This window comes from Dipodomys spectabilis, unplaced genomic scaffold, assembly GCF_019054845.1.
Source record: "Dipodomys spectabilis isolate Male_0828 unplaced genomic scaffold, ASM1905484v1 ptg000477l, whole genome shotgun sequence".
NCBI lineage: Eukaryota > Metazoa > Chordata > Mammalia > Rodentia > Heteromyidae > Dipodomys > Dipodomys spectabilis.
Window position 1 is genome coordinate 419531 of NW_024871154.1, and position 17722 is coordinate 437252.

The 17722-nt window shown below is 49.1% G+C and overlaps 1 protein-coding gene across 1 annotated transcript; it reads right to left on the reverse strand.

Moving 5' to 3' along the window:
• Positions 1 to 951: 951 nt before the first annotated feature.
• Krt7 (keratin 7) lies at positions 952 to 17244 on the reverse strand. Its single transcript, XM_042668752.1, has 9 exons — positions 16786 to 17244; positions 14926 to 15137; positions 13314 to 13374; positions 11833 to 11928; positions 10256 to 10420; positions 8769 to 8894; positions 5452 to 5672; positions 1593 to 1627; positions 952 to 1255 (listed from the first exon to the last, which is right to left on the reverse strand). Exons 1-9 carry the CDS (start codon positions 17107 to 17109, stop codon positions 1098 to 1100), a joined length of 1398 nt encoding a protein of 465 aa, XP_042524686.1. The 5' UTR covers positions 17110 to 17244; the 3' UTR covers positions 952 to 1097.
• Positions 17245 to 17722: the final 478 nt, after the last annotated feature.

Sequence of the window (17722 nt, forward strand, 5' to 3'; positions counted from 1 at the left end):
GGAAGGAGCTGAGGGGCTCAGGAAGGACTCTACTTAGGAGAGGAAAAGCCTAGATCACCTGACACACAAGGTAGGGACCTCTTTACTTGCAACTATTGGGACACAGTGATCTCAGCTCCAAATCCTTGGCCCATAGTGTCAAATACATAGACTCTAATAACAACCTTTAAGTCCCCAATGCTCTCCTCCTTACCACCACCCATCATCAACCTCCCTTCTCCCAGGGACCCCAGATATAGAGATCACTCTCTTCCTCCCCATTATTCACCAGATATGTTGGAGACCTGACATTTGGAGGCCCCCAGACATAAAGCAGGTCCAGGAATCATAGAGACATCTTCCCTCTACCCCCATACCCCACTCCCCACCACTGGATCTAGACACAGCCCAGCCTGTTCCTCCACCTAAGATTTAGGCACAGACCCCTTACCAGGACCTACAATCTGAGATACCTTCCCATATACACTCAGACCACCCACTACCACCACCCCAGTTACAGTGGGTCCTCCACACACTCAGTCACACATATGGCTTCAGGGCTCAGAGCCTGGCAAACCCAGTACCCAGAAAGGCTTCAGAAAGATGGCATAAAAGTTGGCTGGGCCACTCAGAGCCCAGGCCTGGGGTCACCATATGTGTGTGGCCTTCTCATTACAAGAACAATGTGTTGTGGCAGCAGAAGGCCTAAGGTGTCAACAGCCCTTCCACCCTGGGCAAAGGAGGTCTTTAGGGCTCACTTGCTGACTGTGCCTTCGTGTGCTTCTGTAGGAAAGTACTGGGACCAGCCCCAGACCCAGCTCTGGGAGAAGATTAACCCAGCCTCTTAAAGCAGCACCCCAAAATACCACATGCAACCTCAGCTCCCTGCATCAGAGCCTTCCTTAATGTTAAGGAAGGTCCTGCCTTCTCTGGTCCAGCCAGGATACCAAGCATTGCATAGGATACATAGCATTGCATACCCAAGCCTCTGAGGGACTCTTTATTGAAGCTATTTGTATACCAGTTTCAGGCAGTTTTTCCATCTCAGGACAGGGATGGGCAGTAATAAGCTTCCCACGATGAGGGCAGAGAGAGAGGGGGCCCTGCACACCCATAGCTCAGTTGTGGGTGCTCCTGCGCGTGGCGGATGTGGTCCTGATGGAATAGGCCTTAAGGGCCCTGGGTCCCCCGCCGCTTGAGAAGCTCAGGGCATTGCTTCCCATGGTTCCTCCGAAGACCAGCCCTCTGCCGCTGCCCCCGATGGAATTCACCATAGCTGGGAGAGAAAGGCAGAGGCTCTATTGGTGTGAGACCTCCCCACATGCCATCCACCCCATACTCCTGCCCCTCTCCCTCACTTCTGCCCATCATCAATGGCTCCTCCATCAGCCAATCCAAAAGAAGCCTCTGATGGGACCCTCCCCTCCCCCGTCACCCTGTGCCTTCTTGTACTGCTATTCTGGACCATGGAGCTAGACCTCAGCTCCAAGGAACCTGCCAGCACTCTGGAAAGAAAGGAGACCCTGGCCCCACAAGCAAAGCCCCCAGACTAGTCTGTCATTCTGGACACCCAGCCTGATCCGCATAGCACAGGATAGGGGCTAAGAACTCACAGATGTTCACAGCTCCTGCTCCATCTTCCACCAGCCTAGGGACAAAGGACAGATAGATGAATGTAGTTCTTGCCTCGATGCTGGTGACAATGACTCCAAGTCCCCACTTTCCAGGAAGGTTCTCACCCCTTTCTTTTTGTCCTATACCTCCAGCCTGCCTTCAATACTGCAAAATGCTGGTGGATGAGTGAGGGCAGGAAGGATTCCCTTAAACACTTTTATCTCCTGGCCATATGACCCCTGGGCCACATCCTAGAGCTATTTCTCACTTATACATTGGATTATATATATATATATAGTGTGTGTATATATATATATATATATATATATATATATATATATATAGTGTGTATGTGTGTGTGTGTGTGTGTACTGAAGTTTGAACTCAGGGCCTACTCATCCTTTTCACTCAAGGCTGGTGCTCTACCACTTAAGCCAGAGCTCAACTGCTGGCTTTTTGCTGGTTAACTGGAAATAGAATCTCCTGGATACTAGGTACCAGTGGCTCACATCTGTAATCCTAGCTCCTAAGGAGGCTGAGATCTGAGAATTGAAGTTCAAAGCCAACCCAGGCAGGAAAGACCATGAGACTCTATCTCCAATTAACTACCCCAAAAGCTGGAATTGGAGCTGTGGTTCAAGTGGTAGAGAACTAGCCTTGAACAACAACAACAAAAAGCTCAGCGATAGCACCCAGGACCCTCAACCCCCTTTCTCTCTCTCTCTTTTTCTCTCCTTTGAATCTCAATCCTCAGATCTCAGCCTCCTCACTAGCTAGGATTACAGGTAGGAGCCACCAGCACCAGGCTGGATGGAAAATTTGGGGGGCAGGGGTGTTATTTGAGATACAAGTCCAAAGTCTAAGACTTGTCTGTGTTGGTTAGATAATATAATTTACCTACAAGTCCTGTACACCCAGGATTTGGTAACTGGTAGCCGTACTTATCATTTATCATAATCTGCTTTCTCTCATCACATCATAAAGTGCTAAAAGTAGGTTGTTGACTACTACTGATTCCTGTGTCTTCAGCTGCCTAGCATGAAGCCTGGAACTAATAGTATTTAATAGGTGTTGAAATAATTAATGAATTGTTGACTGACTGAATGAGAATCTAGCTAAGACTGAGGAGGGACAGTAGGTGGGGTAGCTTTTGGCAGCCTGTGGAGATGAAACAGGAATTACAGTGGAAATTAGAATCTATTCTGAAGCAGCTGGGTGTGTTTGTTCTGTGACTCACAGTCCCATTGTCACCAAGCCCTAGGGAATCTGTTTGTTCTGCAAGGGGAGGAGCTAAGAGAATCTAGCTCCCACCTAGAAGGGAGCAAGAGATGGGCTTTCTAGAAGCTTCCTGAATGCTTATTCAAACAGTCCCTGCAAGTTCTGGAAGTTAGTAGAATTTGTGAGCGAGAGCAGGTTATATAACGAAGCAGCAATTCTACATAAGAATCTCTGGTTCAATGTCTAACAAATTTACAAGAAGAGACCTAAATGTCCAAGTTTTCGTGATTTGTGTGATTTCTTTCCATATTTTAAAGTGTTATTGTGCTTATTTTTATTTTATTTTACATGCAGGCAGCCTAAGAAAGACAAAGGAAATATGCATCTCCTGAAAACTTTAGGCATGCTAGATTGTTTTTTCCAAGTTGCTACTTTCCTGAGTGTGCTTAGTTTTATAGTTGTAGCTTTATATTCTCAAAGGTCCCCTGAACTGTATAAATTTCAGGACCATAATCCTGGATTGGCTCCAGGTAGGACTATAGGGGTAAGGGAAAAATGCTAAGTATCCATCTCTGCATCTTCTGGGATAGGGAGAGCAGTCTCCTCTCCAAGAACCAGGATGGAAGTGTGACTCACAATCCAGACTGGGAAAAGCTTTCAGGAGAGATGTGTGTTTGTTGTAACTTGAGGCACATCCCTTACTCTCTCCGAGCTCTAGGCCTTTCATTAACCCATTGGAGAAAGCCGGATCAGGTCCTTCTGTAAAAGCCATCATCCATGAATTCTATGAATTAATGAAGCTCAGGTTATGGATTCCCAAGAAATTGGAGACTCGAGGCCCATGGGAATGAAGGTTGCAATGAGAGGTATTTTGGCTAGAGCTATCCTGTATCCTGAGGTCAGCATGATTTTCTCAGAGGTCTTTGATGTTCAGTTTCTCTTTCCACAAAGAAGCCTGGATGTACCCATGGAAGGACAGTTCAAGTTCAGATACAGACCCTTCCCACATCTCCCTATCCCATCACACCTCCTGCATCTCATTCTCCTTCCAAGATCCAATCTCTAACACCCTCATTCCTTCCTCTTCCTTTCAGCTCCATCCACACTCCATCCTCTCCCCAAACCACTCAGAAAAGGTTCTTTCACGAATTTAGCACTTTTAAAATGCAAGCCCTTTGTCTCTGTGTGCTTCCTTGGCAGGTGATTTGTCTCCTCAACTGATGTGTACTCTCCCTGAGCACTGAAACACGTCTTACACGTTAGTTATCTCTCTGTGCTGGATTCTAACAAGCATGACAAGTCCTCTCCCAAGCTTTTGCCCATACTGTTGCTTCTCACCTCTGTAGATCCTGACCTCTCCTGAGAGCAAGTTGAAAGCCCTATGTGTTGACAGAAAGAATCAATCACCCTAAGAATGTATGAACCAAACCCCAACTACATAGATGAAGCATACCTGCATGAAAGACTCAAACAGTCTTTCATAAACAATATCCTACCAGACTAACTCATCCAGTTTCCTTTCTGATTTGCAGGCAAATATGCAAATTTCTCTGGAGACAAAGGAAATGGTCCTCTTCCAGGGCAGTCAGCACCATGTGACTTAGCTGAGTTATGTGGTGAGAAGCAGCCTGGGCTCAGAAAGATGCTTGGATTACAAACCGATAGGCCTTGATTGAATTCTTGACTACCCTGCTCCCTCAACTAACAAAAGTGAACTCTTAGCTTTTCCCACCCTGTAGATAGTGGAACCAATACTCCCTTACCTATTTCTCTTGAGTATATGCTGAGAATCAAATCAGATACCCTGCTAAAGCCAGGCTCTGGTAGCTCATGACTGTAATCAGAGCTATTCACAAGGCTTAGATCTCAGGATCTTGATTCAAAGCCAGGCTTGGCAGAAAAATCCTAAGACATCTCCATTTAACCAGTAAACAAACAAACAAACAAACAAACAGTGGAGGTATAGTTCAAGTGGCAGAGCACCAGCCTTGAGCAGAAAAAAGTAAAAGCCAACCAAGAGCACAAGGCTCTGAGTTCAAGCTCCAGTACTGGCACCAAAACAATAACAACAACAAAAGATATACTGCTAATGTCCCTTCCTTGAATGACTGCCCACCACCCCCATTGTCCCAGGCCCATACAGGCAAAATTCTAGGTATGTGCAAACTTGTTTGAAGTGCAGGCAGGGCAATCCGCCTAAGCCCAGCTGTAAACATCCCATTGTGCGCCCAACTGAAAAGCCCCCACCTTCCTTGGCCTAGTGGCTTTTTCATTAGCCTCTGCCTCCTTGCTCAGACCTCATATAAAAACCCAGCTCCTGTCCCATCTCTCTGGCACGACCTCCAGACCCGCAGGAAGGTCTGTGCCCCTCCCTGTTCCTCAATAAACAGTCCTCGTCTATAGTCCAGCCTATTCCTTTTCTGTTCTCCATTTTCCCAACATTCATCACACCCTGTAGCCTTTCCTTCTAGAAGATTGTCTGGTTGAGAGCTAAGCAGCAAGCATCAGCTCTGTACCTCTGTATCCTGTGCCCTGCAGTGGAGGAACACACAGGAAATACTTGTAGAAAGATGAGTGAATGTCAGGCCTTAGATCCCTGCAGAACCCCAAGATTCTCTGTCTAGGCTCCCCAACTCTCACCGGTTCTCCTCGCCCTCCAGTAGCTTGCGGTAGGTGGCAATCTCGATGTCCAGGGCCAGCTTGACGGTCAACAGATCCTGGTACTCACGCTGCATTTGCGCCATGCCTTGCTTGGACTGCTGCAGGGCAGCCTCCAGCTCTTCTTGCTTGTGTCGAGCATCCTTGAGGGCAAACTCTCCACGTTCCTCGGCCTCAGCAATGGCGGCCTCCAACTTGCCATTCTGTGGGCAGTAGTGAGCTGTGAACTGGAGGAAAGGGCCCACAACCAGCACTACCTTCCTGCTGACTCATCCTACAGCACACACCTGGGAAGCTTAAGATGGCTCCACTGGTACCATCTTCTTCATCAAACTCCAGGGAATCCCAAGGGCTAAACACATACGTGGATTTGGAGATCCAATGCCTAGCTTTCAATTCTGTCTGCCACTTACTAGCTATGTGGCTTAAGCTGAATCAATCCTTCTAAGCCCAAATCTCCTCTTCTCTAAAAGATCAATGATCTCAAGACCTACTTTATAGGGCTATTGCCAGAAGTCTTAGCATAGTGGCTAGCACTAAGTGCTTAATTAATACTACCATGATTGCAATCGTGTGTGTGTGTGTGTGTGTGTGTGCATGTATACACACACATGCACACACATCAGTCCTAGGGCTTGAACTCAGGCCTGGGCAATGTCCCAGAGCTCTTTTGTTCGAGTCTAGTACTCTACCATTTGAGCCTTAGCTCTACTTCCAGCTTTTTGTGGTTAATTGGAGATTAGAGTCTCATAAACTTTTCCCATGCAGGCTGGCACTGAGGCAAGATCCTCAGATCTCAGCTTCCTTAGTAGCTAGAAGCCACTGATGTTGGTGACTAGAGGCTCTAAGATCATAAGATCCTGGTCAAATTCCCAAATGCCAGGCAGCTGACAAGGACCAATAACTTGCCTTTAAAACAGAGACCCTACTTAGTCACCCTAGAGGCCACTGGCTATATGATCCAAAGGTCATGAGTCTGGAGAGGGATAGTCTGGTTCCAAAGGACCTGCATCTGCCTTGAGCAGCTGCCAAACACTACTTGGCATTAGAGAGCCTCTGCTTTGGGACTCCTACTGAATTGGATCTTGAATCCCTCCTCCCCCTAAAGATCCATGTGCTTGGTTCCTGTAGTAAATATTATGAAATATTGACATAGTGTGTGTGTTATTGAATACTGACTTAGTGAGTACTGACATAGTGCTATTAAATACTGACATGGAGTTTTATTGAATACTCACATAACCTGTTATTGGTTATTGACATAGTAGGCTATTGAGTAGGAATATATTCAATGGATGCGTGCTGTGAATTACTATGAGATGTTAAGCTGCAAAATTAGGAGTTGAGGAGTTAGAAGTTAGAACTATGGACGATAGAGATAAGAGCCATCACCAAGGCAACTAGTCCACCAGATAACCAGACCCAGTCAGAGGCAAGCCAGCTGTGCCCTCATCGATGTGACCAGAAGCAATGCTGCCATTGAAGCATCCCTGATAATCAGACAGACAGAAACGAAAGGCCCAGCCTAAAACATATAAAAACCCAGGGCATCAGAGACTCAGCGAGGTGACCTCATGCGACTGACTTTCTGCTGGAGCCAGTGGCTTCTCCCTTCAGTGACTTGGAGCAGCCTGGAGGACACCCTTGGTGGACTTTGCTTGACCTCCAGACCAAGTGACGTGCCCTGTGAGCTTCCCCGTGTGTGGGACACACTTAGTGGAATTAGGCATGAGTAAGTTATTGGTATGGATTGTATTTGAAGTGTTTAAATAAATTAAGTAAAATTTATGAAGTATAAGGGTGTTGCTATCCATTTGCAAATTCAGCACAGTTCCTAGCTGATAGCCCTATTGGGAGGTGGTAGAACCTTTAGGAGGTGTGGCCTAATACAAGTAAGTTAGGTCATTGGAGGTATGGCCTTGAAGGAGATATGGGTACCCAGTCCCATTTCTCTCTCTCTCTCTTTTTGCTTCCTTGCTTCCAAGAGGTAAGCTGTTTTTCTTCACTATATGCTTACCCTCCATTATGTTCTGCCTGCCCATGGGCCAGAAGCAATAACACTATGTAGCCATGGCCTAAAACCTCTAAAACTGTGAGCAGAAACCAATCTTTCCCCCTCAGTGTTGGTTTTCTTAGGTGTTTTTTTTTCACAAAGATAGAAAACTGGGTGTTGCATATGGTAGAGGCTGCAAGGTTGGAAAAACATAATTAATTCTTCTGAGCCTCACCTCCTGGCCTGAAGGCTGGTCCCCTTCAGGGGGTGACTCATAGGCTCTTCTTCTGTGCCAGCAGGCAGCCTCACCCTTGGGTAAATAAGCCTTCAGGGCCCAAGAGAGGATGTTTGTGAGTCCCATCCCCCATCTCATCTGGAAACACATTTTCTGAAGCTTCAGTATGTGTCATCTGCCCTCTCTCTCCATGGCAAACAACTGCTCAGGCTGAGCTGCAATGATCACACCTGTGTTACATCAGTATACTGCAATCCAGCTTCCAGCAAAATGCCTCCATGGGCCTCATGTCTGAGACCTGAGTCCCTATCATGTACCAGGTGCCGGAAGAGAGGACAGGTGAACCAGGCAGGGAGATCCAGCTCTCAAGGCATTGTCTCTGTGGCGTGGGGGAAGGGACAGTGTACTGTATAACTTCACAATGAGACAGCATGCCAGAAGGGGATGGGTGCTTCAAACAGCTCCTGATGGACTGCTGACATAGTGGCTGGGTGTTTGAAGAAGCCATCACCCAGCCATCCTAAACTCTAGGTATGAGAAAGGGACTGCTGCAGGTAGAGGGAAAGCAAGTACAAAGGCCCTGAAGCATGAACATGCTTGGCTCAGGCTGGATCCAGGAAGCAGGCAAGGATGGCCAGAGTGAGGGAGAACAACCAGGGGAAAGGAGATCAGGGTTAGGGAGGGGCTTTGGGGACATATGAAGGGTCTCTGTTGGCTTCAGTCTCTCCTAGGAGCCCATGTGCACTCCCATTTCCCAGACTACCCCAGAGCCAGCTCTAAGTAGAACGCTCAGTGTGAATGTGGTGTGATCTCAATCTGAGATCTCTTCTGCAGACTTTATACTCAGCCAGGACTCTTCTTCTTCTGGCCTCAAGCCAGAACCCAAACAAGAGCATTCTGCCCTAAAGGCCTCACCAGGCTAGAACACAGCTTCAACCCAAGGAGGGTTGCATGGCACCTCTTCCTTTCTGCGTCTAGGTCTCACCCTGAGCTTGGCCTTGTTGGCTACCTCTCCTGTGCCCCCAAGGAGCAAGGAGCAAGGGAGGTGCAGGGAGAGAGGTTCATACACACCTGATTCTTGGCATTTTCGATCTCGGCCCTCAGCCGCTGGATGATCCTGTTCAACTCTGAAATCTGGTTGCGGATGTTCCGGAGGTTATTTCCATGCTCCCCAGCCTGGGCCTGGAGAGTCTCAACCTGCAAGGGCAATACAGAGGAGGATGGATGGGGAGTGGGGGGAAGGGGATGAACCTCTCCTTATCTGAGGAAAGCTCCACCAGCCTTCATTCCACAAAAGGACAGTCCAACTCCAAGCCCATCACCACCCAATTCCCACAGACCAAACTACCGGGCAGTGGGATGGACAAGGGTTCTGTCCCCTGTTAACTAGTACAGTGAGGACCTATACATCTTTCAGGCCCTTTGACATTAACTCTGGAGTTCTTCACACTGCTCTAGTGCTATGGAATTACTGAAAGTCTGAGATGTTGACCATTAGCTCTCCCAGACCTACAGATGTGAAAAGTGAGTCCAGAGGAAGGGAAGCACCACCAGGGATCCCATAGCAAGTCAACAGCAACACAAGGGCCTGGGCCAGATTCTCCAGTGGGTATGTCTATGCTCTCATCCATGTACCCCAGAGGATTCCTGCTTCTGCACAGCATCCTCTAGGTGGCTGCTTGGGCTCTCTCTGTCAGAGACACTGGTCTACCTCTGTGTTCCCTTCTATTCCTCAGTACCCATGCCCTCATCTGTCAGCCTCCATGAAAGGATGCTTCACAATGAAGCCTCCAGACTTAAGGCCCTTGGCTCAAGATTTAATCCTGCTCTTCTACCTCCTAGCTGGGTAAAGTTAGGCAACTTACTTAGTTTCTCTGTGCCTCAGTTGCCTCGTCTTTAATGGTGATCCTAACTACTGCATACTTAATAGAGCTGCTCTTAGATTAAATAAGTCAACAGAGGCAGAGCATTGGAAATACCACCTACTACCACTAGGTAAGTGGGCCAGGTCTGCATAAGTACTGAAACTGTCTTGCCAAATGTTTTCTTTCATATTGGAAGTATTGGGATTTGAACTCAAAACCTTGTGCTTCTTCTATCATTTGAGACACATCTCCAGGCCCTTTTGCTTTCATTATTTTTCAAATAGGGTCTTATAGTCATGGCCTGGACTATGATCCTATTTATGCTTCCTGCATAGCTAAGATGACAGATTGGCACCACAACATCCAGCTATTTGTTGAGGGGGTGGGGGGGTCTCCAAAAACTTCTGCTTAGGTTGGCCTGAAACCATGATCCTCCTGATGATTGATTTCCCAAGTAGCTAGGATTCAATGGTTTAATTCTTAGTGCATGTCTATTGCCTCTGTCTTGTTTCCAAATCAAGGCTGTGACCTCACCCAAGGCGGGGACCTGGCTTTCTTATTCTTTTCTTCATGGGTTCAGAGAATGTAATGGCCTTAAGCCACTGGTGCCTATAAGGCTCTGAAAGTCCCAGATGGGCAAGGAGGAAAAGAAGATCCCACTGAGGGCCCTGGCAGGAACAAGTGACCACATACCTTGGTCTGGTACCAGGCCTCGGTGTCAGCCCGGCTGCGGTTGGCCATCTCCTCATACTGGGCCTTAACTTCGGCAATGATGCCGTCCAATTCCAAGGAGCGGCTATTGTCCATGGACAGCACCACGGATGTGTCTGAAATCTGGGACTGCAGCTCTGCCAACTCCTACAGGGAGAACACATACTCAACACTGGGGCTTGGCCATGATCTACCCCTGTGCCCATACCTGCCTTGAGATCCCACTCAAGGAAGGGAAAGAGAAAAGAGGCTGCGGTGGCCTGAGTGGCCAGGCAAGGAAGGACACAGACCCAGCACACGCTGAACAGTTCTTCCCCCAGCATGTCCAATGTCAGAGTCTGGTAGAATGAAAGGAGATCGAGTGGTGGAGTGGTACTGTGTGTGACTGGTGAGTGGGGATGGAGAACCAATCATAGCCCATGCTATAGGGGAGTTCTCTGCAGCCTTTGAAACAGGGTAAGTGGCTATATGAATGGGCAGGGAAGCTTGTCAGTGGGAAGTGTTAATGTCATAACAGGTATGACTCTTTTTATAAAAACATATCACTCTTAAGTGTACAAAGACTGGAAAGGTAACTACAAAGATGGTAGCAGTAGGTATAAATGATTTGTTTTCAGTTTTATGCCTTACTTAATGTTCAGCTTTTTGCAATGAGTATGTGTTAATTTTACAATGCTACTTCCACAAGGAAACAATCAGATGTCATACATAAAGTTATATAAATGTAGCATGTGTCCATATGTGTATACAGATACACAAAGTGATGACAAAGAGAGATAGGATAGAGGCAGAGAGACTGGCAGACAGACTGACAGACACTGACAGACAGACGATAGACAGACAGACAGACAGGTAGGTAAGTAGGTAGGTAGAATGTGCACACTAGGCACAGGAAGACCTGGGCTGAGCTGGATTGTGTGAACATCCCTGAGGCCCTGGTCCCTGAAGTTCACATGAATGTAGGCATTTGCTCTGAAGGGCTAATTGAGGCTAGGCATCCAGACAAAGATGAGGCTGAAGGAATTGAGAACTGGTGTATACTTAGCAGGCCCAAGCTCTGCCAGATGATTAGGCGCCCTATCTTCTGCCTAAGGCCAGGGAGGTTTTTAAATCCCCTTAAGAGATTTTGAAATACTGGAAGCCCAGTCTGACAGGAGTGCAAAGAGAAAGAGAATGAGAAGGCAAGTATGAAGAGAGAAGAGTAGCTGGTCAGTGGGTGGCTACATCCCCAGGCTCTCTCAGGTACCCTGTACCTCCTAAGTTGGGCTTCTCTGTCCCTCTACTACATCTAGTTCACCTTCGAAGCCACTCACAGCGTGGGCTCCTCTGATTTCTTCCAGGCTTCTGTCAGCCCTAGCTGACAAATGCTGCAGACATCCCACAGACATTTTCCTATAGGCCGGACCTGATCCACTCAGCCTCTCGGCTACTCCCAGCTCTTCCTAACCCCCTAATGCATCACAGATTCCCAAGTCCAGAAAGGGTATAAAACAGGAAAACTCCCCTCCCCCAACACACACCCAGGGTGGGAAGTGACCATGGCCCCTTGAGGTCCTCACCGTCTCATCAAGAGTCTTGAGGAAGTTGATCTCGTCATTTAGGCTGTCCATCTTGGACTCCAACTCTACCTTGTTCATGAAGGCAGCGTCCACATCCTAGAGGAGAGGGTAGCAGAGGAGCACCATGTTTTCAGCACAGAGAATATTTGGTGTGTGATAGGAACAAGCAATCCCTATCCAATCCTTTGGGCCAAACACCCCTGGCCTATCCAGAAACTTGCTTTCTCCAGGCTGCCTGACATAGCCATGCAAGAACCATCCTCTGGCTCTCCAGGCTGTGAGCTACATGGGCAGCATCTGGACATATCCTCAGGTCCAGCAACATCTTCCTGACTCCACTGGTAACCCAAAGCAACCAGGAGCCTAAAAACTTTATGCTTTATGGTTTCAACACTACCCTGGTTCTGCCACCAACTAGCTATGTGACCTGGAGCAAATCACATATCTATCTGCAAGCCTTAGCTTCTCCTCAGTCTATAGGAGAACATGTATCACCCAGATTCCCAGGTGCTATCTGAGATAGAGCTGGCTGCTCAATTGGAAGCATGGGCAACTTCAAGGCAGGTGGGCCACAGGTAATGCCCAGGTAGAAAGGCTGTATTTCCTTGAGCTGAATGTCTATGAGTAAGGCTAGGTTTTATTAGTTTCCCTTGTCCCTGAATCTATACTGCAATTATTCCCACCAAAGACCGGTCCTGATTGGTTATGAGACAGGTTGTTTTTCTGTGAATGGATTTAGCAAACAGAGCTGCTCAGCAAGTGTGCACAGACACAGAACTTTAAGGAATATGTATCCCAACACTTTCTAAGATACTCTCAAGGCCTTCAAACTCCACTCGCACATCTCCAGGGGCAGAGAATTTTCCCTGCCTCAGAAAGCTCATTACCTTCATTCAGCAAATACTTTAGGTAGACCAGGTGCCACCCTGTCTGAGATGAAATGCTCTGACCTGTGAGAGAGCACTTCCTGATCAAGGTTAAATCTCTCTCTCTAGGGGGAAAAACACATAGAGAGAGGAAACGTGGGTAAATACAGACATCATATTCCATGTACATATGTGAAAATGGAGCCAAGCCACTTCGTGGATGGATGGGTTTGGGAGAGATGGGGAGGAGGAATCTGGAAAGGTTGGCATTGATCAAGATGCAGTATATTCATGCATGTTGAATTGAAATCCCCTTTGTACAACTACTTAAAGATAATAATAAGAACTCTTCCCCTCACTTCCATCTCTTGGTTCTAAGCCTAACCCCAGAAAGAAGTCCATTGACTCAATATGCACGCATACTTGTCCACACACATGCGTAACACTATGCACCTCTGACTTTCAGATCCCAGTTTCTCCCTCTGGAAGCCTATCACTCCTCTTTGTGCAACCCAGGCCAGATTTTGGCAAAAACAAAATCCCCAACCAGCTTCTCAGGTGAGAGGGGCTCTGTGGTTTCTTGTCCCATATGCCTCTAGCCTGGGTGCACCTCACCTTCTTCAACACCACAAATTCGTTCTCAGCAGCTGTGCGATGATTGATTTCCTCTTCGTACCTGCAAGGGGGGAGAAACAGCCTGGTGTGGGCATAGTTTTGCCCCAGAGCCCCATGGAGACAGATGGGAAATTTGGCGAATAATGCACGTGAACTAAAGGACAAAGGCTGCATCCACTGGGGGCAGGGCAAACAACAGCCTTGCTTAGGGCCTGCTTTGGGGCCTGCACTGTTGCGTACTTCCTGTACATCAGCTCATTTCACCCTCACCACAATCCTGTCAGGACACCACTGTGATCATCAGAGGTAGGATTGGAAACGCAGAGAGAAAGGTAACCTGCCCAAGTCACTAAGCTGATCAGGGACAAAGCCCAGACTTGAGTCCTGGCAGCCTAGTGTCCAGCCCGTGCTTCACATTCCACCCCCCTGTGGAGTGAAGTTAGGCTGTACAGTGGGGGGAAATTATGGAGTTCAGGAAGAACCAGGCCCCAGCCAGATGGACCAGCCTCATTCCTTCTAAATCCTGCTTCCTTCCAAGAGCCAGCTCCTGACTTTAGGAGGACTGTGGCAAGTAGCAACGAGGAAGCATTGTCTTGACCCAATGCTTATGTGAGCCCTCAAAAATGAATTTTTAAAGAGCAGTGCCCAAGAGCTGCTGGAGGCAACAGGTGGAGCCTGGGTGTTGAGGAAATGGGCTGCTCCCTATGGGACCCCTCGAGGAGCCCTATCTTAGAGTGTCCATGCATGCAAAAAAGTTCTACTTGGATTCTTACAGAAGCTGTGGAAATTTCTGTAAGACCCTCTCTCCAGCCTGCCTCTGTCTTGCCTTACTGGGCCCAGAGGATGCAAAGATTGGAGCTCCCGGAGCAGCAGTGCCCAGATCTTCCCCTGCTCTCCTGACCCCCCTGTCAGCCTCTCCTGCAGCCCAGGCTGGAGCTCAGCCTGGCTCCACCAGAAGGGACCATGAAAGCCTTGGGGTAGGGGTAGGTGGGTGTGGGGTGAACATGCACACATTCATATCAGTGAGTCCCTGACAGCAGCCTGGTTACCCCAGGCCTCCCTGTCCAGTTCCACCTGCTGTGGATTAATCTGTTGACTTTTGCTCTAGGGAAGTAGCAGGTGGGGGATACTCCACAGAGGGTCTGTTTACTCTCCTCCAGTCACTGCCTGTGTGCCTGTCTGTGCTTAGTCACAAACACAGGCAAAGCACAGAGCAAACTCGCTGTCCCCAGTGTCCACTGGCAGGTGTGTCAGGGTGGGGCCCACCCAAGGTTCTGGCTTTAGTTTCTGCTCCATGGGAAGAACAAGAAAAAGCGAGCCCAGAAATCATCTAGAGGACTATCCTCAAACCTCAGGCTTCCAACCCTCTTGCAGCCTCCTTCTTGGCTCTGCTCTGGCTTCAGTCCTGGCGCCTCTGCCCATCACTAGCCAGGACAAGTTGTCCTTTGTTGTTTCTTACTCCCCACACTGTTTCTTTGTGCCCCTCCTGGGAGTTACTGGGCAGAGTAGCTGCCCACTCTGACCCCTGAGCCAGAGGACTTACAGAAGGTCAACAGATGAGGCACATATTATCCAGGCCACAGATCCTTGAACCTGGCACTAGGGAGCTTACTTATTCTTGAAGTCTTCCACCACCTCCTGCGTGCTTCTCAGTTCCACCTCCAGGCGGCCCCCATCCATCTGCAGTGCCTCCAGCTGTCTTCTCAGGCTATTAATCTGGGCCTCAAAGATGCTGGGAAGGCGGCTGCTCTTAGCTGACTTCTGCTCCTGCAGCAGTGCCCACTTGGTCTCTAGCATCTTGTTCTGCTGCTCTAAGAACTGCACCTGGAAAGGGTATGGAGGAGGAAATTCTTGAGGGACTGACTATGTCACCACATTGGATAAAAGAGAGTGCCCAGTCTCCCATGCTCCCATTGGCTGGTCCCTGTCCAAAATGCCTTGTACTTGCCGCCATTCCTCTTCTCTAGACTTTGTTTCAAGTGTGATCATAAATGTAAGCATGGTCTGCTAATGTGTGAGGATTTCCACCCACCTTTGTTTCCCTCCTTCTCCACTCAAGAGCCCCCTGTCTGGGGATGGCTGAGCCAGCCCCTTCCTTACAGCTGGGACATCTGTTCCTTCTAGTATTCTCTCTACATCCTTTTTCCTCTAGTGAGACCTCTAAGACAGTGTGCTAAAATCAGTCCAACGTAGAAGAAGCATCTTCTTGATGCCCAGCTCTGGGACGCAAAAAGTCTCTTAGGGAGCACCCAGTATGCCTGAGGGTGAGAGGCTTTGTCTAAGTCCAAGAGAGAGGACCTAGCCAATGGATATCATGGACCTAATAGCAGGCAAAGAAAAAGGGAACTGGCTTCTCTTAGGCCATCGAAGTCCCTTTGATCTACCTTTAGTTCCTGGGCTCAGCTCCACTTAGCCCCACTTCTCCCAGACCCACCAGTCAAGTATGTTTTTTCTCATCCCCCACCAACCACTGCTCCTAAGATCTTGTGAGTAGCAGGGACAGGGAAAAGACTCCCCAAATGGTTCTTCTCTGGGGTATCCACTAAAGGATTGACCCCCACCCAGTTGTCCCAGGCCCATACAGACTCCAGGCAAAATCCCAGGTATGTGTGAACTCCTTTGAAGTGCAGACAGGGCAATCCACCTAAGCCCAGCTATAAACATCCCAACTGAAAGGCCCCCACCTTCCTTGACCTAGTGGCTTTTTCATTCACCTCTGCCTCCTTGCTTGGACCTCCTATAAAAACCCAGCTCCTGTCCCAACTCTCGGGCAAACCCAAGGGAAAGTCTGTGGCCCTCACTGTTCCTCAATAAACAGTCCTCGCCTGTTGATGATCCAGTCCAACCTATTCCTTTTCCATCCTCCTCCATTTTCCTAACACTCACTCCCCTGACTGTCCCCAACTAGGCTTTCACTAAGGGCACAAATAACTTCACCTTCTACTACCAAAGGCCAAAGGCAAGCTGGAGAACCAGGCCAGGAGTAGGTGGGTGGGGCTAGAGACCCCTTCCATATCCCCACAACATTTATTTCCAGCACTTGTCCCAGTGGCCACACCCTCTGACGATCCAGTGTGTCTTCTGCTAGGAAGGGCATGCCACCCCATCCATGGGCTCCACACAGCCAGCCTCTTTGAGGAAAGAGGCCCAGAAGAACTTCTGGCCTTGGTCTCTGGATCTTCCAGCCAGATGCCTGGGATAATGGCTCAAGAGCCCCAGCCAGCCAGGGCAGGCAGCCAGAACCTGGGAAACATTGGAGTTAAGAGAGAGGTCTTGCAGACTGAGGGGGACCAAGGAGCAAGCAGAGTTCATTAATGGGAATCAGGAAAGCTACAGAGCTATCAAACCCAGTATTGGTGGGAAGAGAAGCTGAGCTGGCCTCCTGGGGTGCGCAATCTGCACCTGCAAGCAGTTTTGTCAGGGCAGCTGGGGCGTGGCTCCGGGCTCCCTCCTTCCCCTCTGTCTAGCTCACCTTATCGATGAAGGAGGCGAACTTGTTGTTGAGGGTCTTGATCTGCTCGTGCTCCTCCTGGCGCACTTGCTGGAGGGTGGGATCGATGTCCATCCGTAGTGGAGCCAGCAGGCTCTGATTGATGCTGACCTCGCGGATACCGGCACCCACTGGACCCCCATAGGAGGAGCGCACGGCCACGCGCGGTCGTGCGGAGCCCAGGCCATAAAGGCTGCTGCTACCAAAGCCTCTCTGGCGTCCGAAACTCAGGCGCACCTGGGGACTGCGACCCGGGAAGGCGGCGGAGCGCGAGCTGAACACCTGTGAGCTCAAGTGGATGGACATCCTGGCCGGACCCAGATGGATCCAGCAGCAGCAGCAGCGGCGGGAGAGGAGGAGCCCGAACTCACTGACCCCTGGCAGACTGCTCCCCTTATATTGCTCAGCGGCCTCTGGCTGCTGGGTTCACTCAGGTAGAGGGGCGGGGCCGGGCTGGCCATAGGCCACATTTCTTTGCCTCCAGGCCACTCCTTTAGCCCTCTTCCTCCTTTAACCCTCCTCCACACCTCCCCTAGCCACCGCCAGGACTTTGTGTTCACACAGGAACGGCCTGCAGAAATATCCTCAGACATTGCCCACCTCAAGACACAGAGAGCACAGCAGGGAACAGGAGGAGCACGAACATCTCTTGGAGACATCTTCCAGAGATTATTATCCCGCTGGGCAGGAAAGGCTTCCTGGAGCAGGCTTGGGAACAAGGGGAAGAGCTCCAGATTTCAGAGGTTGGAAGGGAGGCCAAACGGGAAGAGAAAAGGGAAGAGCTGGACCAACACTGCAACCCACAGGATACTGAAAACGGAGAGGCTCTCTCTGATACTCTCCCTTCCCAAGACCAGCTGCCCCTGAGAAGAACTGCTCAGGTCTTGAGCAATCTGGTCCTGGAATGGGCCTGACCTGC